General features: G+C 38.2%; 1 protein-coding gene across 1 annotated transcript in view; it reads left to right on the forward strand.

Annotated features, from left to right (window-relative positions):
- Nucleotides 1-8,620, forward strand: part of LOC106520551 (FRAS1-related extracellular matrix protein 2) — a gene marked incomplete at its 5' end in the record, with an annotated part of 11,511 nt that extends 2,891 nt beyond the window's left edge. Inside the window, 8 exon segments of the mRNA XM_014012724.1 lie at nt 1,685-1,877; nt 1,960-2,064; nt 2,256-2,383; nt 2,490-2,624; nt 4,295-4,421; nt 4,783-4,970; nt 5,052-5,198; nt 6,309-8,620. Coding sequence (XP_013868178.1) covers nt 1,685-1,877; nt 1,960-2,064; nt 2,256-2,383; nt 2,490-2,624; nt 4,295-4,421; nt 4,783-4,970; nt 5,052-5,198; nt 6,309-6,812 — 1,527 coding nt within the window.
- Nucleotides 8,621-8,904: the final 284 nt, after the last annotated feature.

The raw sequence follows: 8,904 nt of genomic DNA on the forward strand, positions 1-8,904 counted from the left end.
TCACTCCTTTGTAACAACTAAGGCAAAAATGTAATTAATTCAGAAAATCTTTTCAGGACCCCAACTTGATGTTTCGGGACCCCACTTTGGGTCCCAACCCCAACTTTGGGAAACACTGTTCTAAAGCACCTATTAACCTGTAAAGATTGCATCTATATTTATGTGTAGACTCATGCTATGAATGTAGTGTCTAATCCAACACTTGTCAAAGTGGTAAGACAATATAATCTGAAAAAAAAAAGTCTTTATTTGTTCTTTTTGCAGTATGTTACACTCAGTGCTGGAGGGTGGAGAAATCTTAAATCTCCCCCCGGCCTTCTGGCACACATGCCTTACAACCCTTAACATTTGCATTCACCTTGGAAACGTGTCCTTTGTTCACATTGAGTTAATTAAGGTAGAAAGTTGATAAAGAAGGTCCAGAAGAATTCATGAGGGCACGTCATGGTGAAAACTTTACCTAGTCCCCGCTGAGAATTATTAATTCAATTTGAAAGCACAGATGAATATATTTTCTTCTCCCGGCAGAAGTTTTCATATAAATTGATTTTCTTATTATAATATGAGTTTCTCGTTTTACATAGCTTCAGGTTTGTTTTAATAACAACGGCATCAGGAAGGTGAGAGAAGTATCCATCAAAAAATTGAAATGTGTTGACTCTAGCCACATAATGTAAGAATGAATACACTTGTCTTGACAAGTCTGCTGTCAATTAAATAAACTGCTTCAGCCAAACATCTACTACACAATAAAAGATGAACATGCTGACTTTCTTTTTTTTTTCATTAAGTTACAACCGCAGCGATATTTTGGTCAAATTAATAATAAGTAGGCAGACTTTTTTAATCAGCCTGTTCAAAAAAAAAATGAAAGAAGTTCCTCAGTTTTATTTTCAGGATCTGTAGGAGTGGATCAACAGAAAAAGGAACAGCCTTTGTTTGTGGGTGCCCTGTGACCCAAGTGCTTCTCAAAGTAGGTAGGCCGGCTGATTGGAGACAGCTTAGTGTAGTCCAAGACTAGTGTCATGTCACAGTGCAAGTCTTCGTGCACAGCTTAACAAGACCACAGGAATCTATTAGAGCCCAGCAGGCTGTGTCAGAAGGCCATTCAGCAAATCATTTGCCTCAGCTCTCAGTGCCCAGAGGCGAAGGCACGTCTCCACATGAACACAAAGCCGGTGCAGGCAGGTATTTCTGTCAGGTCAGAGGAAAGTGCAGATACCAAAGAGGACTTGGACCTTTTTAAGAGAGAATGAAACACTTATCATAACACACACATTTTTTTTTTCCATTTGCAGAGTTGAAACTGATTGTTAGGTTAATATGCAGTATTTCATCTGTAATAGTTGGAGACCATGAATCCTGTGCTGAATACTCAAAAATGTTAGCTAGAAATCATGAGGAGAACTACAAGTAATTGTTGGCACAAAGTGTGATAAATTGTGTGAAATGTGCTTTAAGTTAAGTAAAGTTTTAAATATTTGCTTAATCTGTTGACTTGGTTGAGTCAACTCCAAACATAAATCAGATGAGAGCAGTTCTATAGTGTGTATTAAAATATTGCATTCTTATTGCATCCAGGTTTTTTTGTAATTATTATTGTGTCCTAATTTTTGAAAGCAACAAAATAAGTGAATAAAATAAGTTTAGTCTGAATTCACACATCATGCTGTTTTCATTGCAGGTGCTGAATCTGGTCCAGTCTTTTGTGACCCTCAGAGTTCCACTGCATATGTCCTATGTGTTTCATTCCCCCGTGGGAGCAGGAGGATGGCAGCACTTTGACTTACAGACAGAGTTGAGACTCACTTTTGTGTACGACACTGCCATCTTATGGAGGGATGGGATCGGTAGTCCGTCAGAGGCTGAACTACAAGGCAGGTTTCAGTGGCGGTTCTGTTGGGTGTTTTTGTGTTTACTGAGTCACCAGATCTGAATGGTCTGTCGCTGTCTTTGCAGGTGCTCTTTACCCAACCAGCATGCGTATAAATACCCAGGGACAACTGGTAGTTAACTTCCGCACAGAGGCTCGATTCAGAGGCCTGTTCGTGTTCGATCACCCAGGTACAGTTTGTCATTTTGAAGTTGTGGAGTCTAGAATAAACATGTATGATTTTGATTTATAGTGTACCATATTAGACTGAAACAAACGCAAAAAAGCAACAGAATTAAATACATGTTAGTTGTTGGGGTCGTGTTATGTTCTGCTTTAAATTTCTTTTTCTTTTTTTTTTTTGCTCTGTTTGTTTTATCAGCCACATTACTCACTTCCATGGTCATGTGTCCGGACCACCCCGGTTTAACCTTTAACCTCAGCCTTGTGAGGAGTGAGCCAACCTACAATCAGCCTATTCAACAGTGGACGTTCAGCTCGGATTTTGCCGTAAGGAAACTTCTATTTTTATCACGAGAAATAGTTGAATTATTTTCTTTTTCTTTTGATTATTTTTTTGTGACTGGTTCCTTCTAAATGCAATTTCTTTTGCCAGGTGCGTGATTATTCAGGCGTCTACACAGTGAAACTGATCCCCTGTACGTCTCCTCCAAACCTGGAGTACAACATCCCTCTGGTCTGCAGTCCCAGAGAGCCGCTCACCTTCGACCTGGATATTCGCTTTCAGCAGGTAAATTTACCTTATTATAAAAATAAATAATATGGTAAAATCAGGTACATGTGTTCTATTACACCCAGTTTGTTTGTTTTTGCATGGCATGCGTTGTATTTGTTTTTGATGGTGAATATGATTTTGAACATTCTTGGCAAATCATTCATTCATAAAGCCCCTGTGAATCTAAAACATGTGACAAAGCCTGACAACCACAGCATCTGTGTCTAATTTATTTAATTTAACAAAGAAAATCTGTTCATACAGGGAGAGGCTGGGGAAAGAACGGAGATGAGCTGCATCTAAATTAGACTAACGGGGCGGGGGTGCGGGGGGCATGCAGGAAGCACAAAGCAGACGTATAAACATCGCTAACAACCGGACAGCGACGGGCTAAAACTAGATGAGCTCTGGGTTCTTTCAAAAATGAAGTTTCTCTTTCAGATTTCTGCTTTCAACTGTATTATACTTGTTCTTGAGCTGATCAAATATTCAATCACCCAAGCATCAAAGACATTCAAGGTCATGACAAAATCCATCCAACCAACCAACAATTATCTGTGGGGCAGCAGCTTGAGCGTGGAGGCTCAGAAATCTCTTTCCTCATCCACCTCTTCACCAGCTGAGTGACATACCGTATTTATTCAAGTATAATACGTAAAATTTAATCCATAAAATCATCCATAAAGTTGGGGGGTAGTATTATACTTGGATAAATATTTTTACTTATGTATTTTAACTGAAATATTGGCTTCATCCAGTCCGGAAATGAAACCGTGTTGTAAAAAGCAGTTGAAACAAGCTTACCTCTGACACTCCTCTGTGCTTCAGAGCGAGATAATAATCCAGGCAGGCGACATGATGTGAAAAAAAGTGTGTGGGGTGGGGGAGTATTCCTGCACCTTAGTAATGATAGCAAATTAATGACATTAGTGTGTAACCGGGCCGCTCCTCGAACAACAACAAACACATGTTCGTCTGTAATGGCGGCCACCTACCGGTGTTCTGAAAAAGTTTGTATCCCAGAAAAACGTTTCCCCACCAGAGGGGGCGCTTGCGAGTAGGAAGTAATCTGCTTTTCCCCCACAAGATGGCCCAAATCTCTTGTGAAGTCTCTGACTTTTGTGTTAGAGCATCCTGGTGGACTATGTGTAAAATGCCAGAATTCATATGATTCTGCTACAGCTGATACTGTATATATTTGTTGTCTAAATACCTTTTAGTACATATGTTGTTAAAATAAAATGAACAGTCCAATGATCATTTTACTGATATGTATAAAGACTGCAAAGGCTGAAAAATCTTGATGTCTGTATGAAATTGGAGGTAGTTTGAGGATTAATTTTTTATGCTTTTTAAGCTCAAAAAAGGGGGGGTCGTATTATACATGAGATCGTATTGTACACAAATAAATACGGTATTCTCTCCAGTGTCTCCTGGCTCTTTCCCAGAGTCTCCTTTCAGGTCGAGTTTGGTGTGATAGTAGCTTAGAATCCCCCTCAACACACTGACTGAGTGCTAGCATAGTTGAAAAACTCTGTGTTACATAAGATCATACAAATGATCTTACAAGGTTTTGACTAAAACGACTTTTCAGCATAAGAGGATTCTCTAGCATGAAGTAAATCTTTCTCACATCTTTGTGTGTTTTTTTTCCTTACTTTGTTAATACCTCCATGTGATTGTAGGTCAGTGATCCAGTGGCTGCTGAGTTCAGTTTAAACACACAGATGATCTTACTCTCCAAACGGACGCTCTGGCTCTCAGACGGTTCCATGGGCTTTGGACAGGAGAGCGACACTGCCTTCTCACAAGGTAAAGTACAACAAAAACACAGCGTTCCAAAAGTAATGGAAATCAAACAGATGTTTTCTTGTTTTTTGCTGCTTAGCTTAGCGCTCTGAATGTCTTTCCCTTATTTTGATCAAAAATAAATCGCTGTGTGCATTTTGTTTTTGTTGACTTAGCAGATCCTTTCTCGTTCATTTTCTATCTCTGTGAAATAAATAGAAAATAAAATAAGGCCTCTGTGAAGTGTCTTTTTTGGCTTCCTTTGCATCATCTTTCTAAGCCAGTAAATTAAGAAAGCAAGAATTCAACATGTTTTAGCAAAGTTTTGAAAAACTTTACAATTTCACGTTTTTCATTCATTAAAAATCTGTTTCTCTTGTATCAGGCGACACTATTTATGGCAGAGTGATGGTGGATCCAGTGCAAAACTTGGGTGACTCCTTTTTTTGCAACATAGAGAAAGTCTTCCTGTGTACAGGAGCTGATGGGTATGTTCCAAAATACAACCCCGGCAACTTTGAGTTTGGCTGTCTGGCTGACGCTCCGTCTCTACTCTACAGATTCAAAATCATTGTAAGTAATAAAGTAATAGTTCTGTGCTTCGGTTCTGTTCAAACCTCTATATTCTTTTTTTCTGTGATTCTGTCACTCCAGGATAAGGCTCAACCGGAGACCCAGGCCCGCTCATTTGGCGATATAAACTTTAATGCTTTCCTGGCAGTGGATGACCCCGGTGCATTACCTTTAGTGAGACAACCTGGAGCAGATGGTTTCAGAATAGATTCTACTGCTTTGTTTCAGGTCAGTAAAAAGGTTAAATATGGTAAGCATATTCAGTGTACGCACTCTTATTATTCACTCATATATCAATAAAATCCTGTGGCCTTTTATGAAGGTTTTATTTGGCTACTTGTAAATCAGATTTGTTCTGTTTTCTGAAACAAGTATGATCATGAAAATCTTCTGCACGAACAGTATGAATATCAATAATTACGATTTGGTAATATTTTTGGAGGTTTTATAAAGTGAAGGTTTTGTTTTTTGTTTTAACAAGGTGGAAAAATAGATTCACTGACCAGCTAGTTTCTATGTCTCAGCAGAAAGTTTGCTGTGAGTGAGTAATCCTGTCTCCATGTTAGCTGGTTTCTAATGGCCTTGGATCACAGAGCATGACTCACAGCTTCAGCCTTTTATCGTGTCCAGATTGCTGCTTCTAGTCACCGAGTGTGTTTTTTGGCTTTAGAGGAAAAAGAATCATTTGGTCCACAGGCAGGAGGTGTCCTTCACTGGTGTGAAAGCTTTTTCTGTTCTTGTACAAAATTGCGTATCGACCGAACACATTTTGTTTAAAATGGGGTTATTTCATTGAGTTTAGTTAGTTTCTATGTAACCAAATAAAAACTTAGCACTTACTTTCTACGTTTATTGAGTTTGCAGCAATATTTTTTTTATCTTTCATCCATCCAAAAAGTACAAAAAGAAAATGAAAATTCAAAAGTCATTTGAAAGCAGAGGGATTTTAGTTGACTTATGTGTTCCCAGTTTAAAATGAACACCTTAATGCCTGCCTGGGTTTGCTCAGCACACTGATGAAAAATGAGCTGGCTTCAGCAGCAAGACAGGACCTAGGGTCTTTCACAGAGGGTTCTCAACCCCAACCACTGATATAAATGGAAGCCTGAGTACAAGTGGTGATATTAAACAGTACGTGTAAACAAACTCATCCCAGTTTGGAGTTTGAATCTACTGCTCCACTGTGACATCTAGTGGTTTTACAAAGGCTTAGAAACAGATAAAATATTCCAGCAATGAATTCTGTGAGATATTCTGTCCAGTTGGTAGCCACCTCTGCCCCCCACCCCCAACATAAACAGACAGACAAACCATTATGGGGTCTTTTGTTCTTGCCAGGTGGCTGCGGGGAGAGAATGGTACATCCATGCCATCTACACCGTCCGTTCCCGGGACAATTCTAATCGTGGCATCGGGAAAAGAAGCCTGGAGTATCATGTGTTGAGCCAGCACTTGAATCCGCTTCAAAAGGGTCAGCTTCGCGCCCGAAGATCAGTCGACGACGTGCCAGACATAGTAACGAAGATCGGTGAGAACAACAACCGTGGCACCAACATCCTGCACATCGCTCTGGACCGCAGCAGTCAGCGGAGGACGAGCCCGGGCGGGGAAGTTTTCACAGAAAAAAACATCCCCAGTGCGGTCAACCGAAAAGACAGCGACAACGTACTGGTGTTAATCATCGGCGTGTTTGTTGGACTGCTCCTCACTGTGCTCCTTATCATTTTAGTGGTGTTACTGGTACGAGCCAAGCAAGGGAAGAAAGAAGTGCCCACTAACTCTAACAGCTCTGAGCCCATGGTGACTCAAGGCCTCGGCAGCACAGACAGTTCTGAGGTCTAACCGACTACTGATTGAGAGATTATCTGATCCTTTTATTTTGCAAGTGCCTCATATTTAGCTGAAATTCAAAAAAGAAAAAAAAAGGACTGTGTGAACTGCTAGAGCCTAGACACTATTCAGAAAAACTACTTGAAATACTGCAGCACTTCCAAAGCCAGGGGGTGATTTGGACCTTAAGCAGGAGATGGACAGTGAGTGTTAGCAGCTGTTACAAGGCACTTGTCAAGCTGTCAGCTCGCACTTTCTGTTATTGATCGGCTTTTGTTGCCAACCGATCCAAAACAAAGGGTGTTGTTTTGTTTCCAAAGGTGCTACAGGAGATTCCTCTTAACTTGAATGGCATTGGCTGTTTTGCTGATTAGGTCGAGAGAAGATGGATAGTTTTTGCTTACTGCTGTAGTTATTAAACAGACTTTGTACATTTAGGCGCACCAAGACACTAATTTGCTTTCACTGAGAAAGTGTATCTCTTTGTCGTCAAGATTTAGTTGTCTTTAGTTTCGGTGTGTGCCTAAGAAGTTCCCAGGATTCTGAGGATTTTTTTTAATTATTATTATTGTAAAATGTTTGTCCTGTGTGATCAGTAAATCGTGTATTCAAATGAAAGAAAAATCATTTGAATGGAAATTGCTGTTTTTTTATGTTTTGCATGCATATAATTATTGTATTCTGAAAAGTTTAAATGATTTGAACTGAATTTGTGGAACTGCGTCTAATCTGCTGTGTTTCAACCAGGCTGCATCTTACTGTATTTCCAAGTATTTATCAGTCGCTTAACTGTTATTGTGACTTTTTCTTCCTAATATCTAGTTGTTAAAACAATGTATGATTTCAAGCTTTTATGATTGACACGTAGCACTAGATCAAATCAGAAGAGAGAAACCATTTTGTAAGAAGATTATTATTGAAGCAACTTTAAAGACAGCTGGTCTGCAGTGTACAGAGTAACATAGTAAAAAGGTTCAAAATCAACTATTTCCCAGAAGAACCATTTTCACACTTGATAAAAGAATTTGTACACTTTGTTTGAGTGTTGACTTGTGCAGCTCTGTAGAGAAAACCATTATAGTAAATTCCTTTCACAGCAATGCTTTTAATTATTTGTAATCACATTTCACATAAAGGGAAAAATGTTTTATTATGTATTTGTGTTATTTTTGTGAGAATTCTCTATAAGATTTTTAGTATTAAAATTAAGTTATTTTTCAGTGCATTGATTTTTTTCATAAATCATTTATGTATTCCTCTCTCCTGTCTTTTTTTACATAACATGGTTATTATATGAATACCATGTTTCTCAAATACTGTGTAAATATTGTAAAACTTTCAACAAGCTTTATGTTTACTTGTGCTTTTTTTCTCATATCAAGGCACAGAATCTGAATACCTCTTCTTGCTATTATAAACACTACGTTTTCTTTTGTCTGTTTTAAATATGTTGGGGTTTTATGCAGTTTTATTTTGAGATTGAAAACAATTCTATGCAACCTGTAATACCTTTATTTCATGTTAGTCAAGTACTTTTGGTTCATGCAACCAGTTAGTCCTGATTTCACTCCATAAAATTTTTTTGTTGATCTTTGATCACATTACAATGCTTTTTTATTCCACTCTAATGCTTTGAGTGCATTCTTAGAGTTTTATGTACATTAATGTATGTATGTACTGTGTATTTTACATAAAAATGTACCATTTGGAGGATTTGGGAAACGGCTGTTGTTAAAAAGGCATACTGCATTTACTGTAAGAATTTGTAACATAGACCTAAAGCACAACCTGGTCTGAAAATAAATACTTTTTCAAAAAAATAAGTTTCAATTTAATCATTTTACAGATTGCATGTGATGCTGAATATGGGCAGTTCTGAGGTCAAAAATACATTCAAGTGTATATTATTGCACATCTGTTATTTTATCAGTTATATTTATTTTAAAAAATTGATTGTTGTACTCTGACTCTGGTGCCACATTATTAATGAAATGATATACTTGAAACCATGATAAGGAAAAGTGGGAAAAAAAACTAAAATTGTTGTATGTGCTGAAATTTCTTTGTACAAGTTTAGCATGTTCTTCATTCTAACGCTTACAAG

Source organism: Austrofundulus limnaeus, unplaced genomic scaffold (genome assembly GCF_001266775.1).
Source record: "Austrofundulus limnaeus strain Quisiro unplaced genomic scaffold, Austrofundulus_limnaeus-1.0 Scaffold94, whole genome shotgun sequence".
Taxonomy (NCBI): domain Eukaryota; kingdom Metazoa; phylum Chordata; class Actinopteri; order Cyprinodontiformes; family Rivulidae; genus Austrofundulus; species Austrofundulus limnaeus.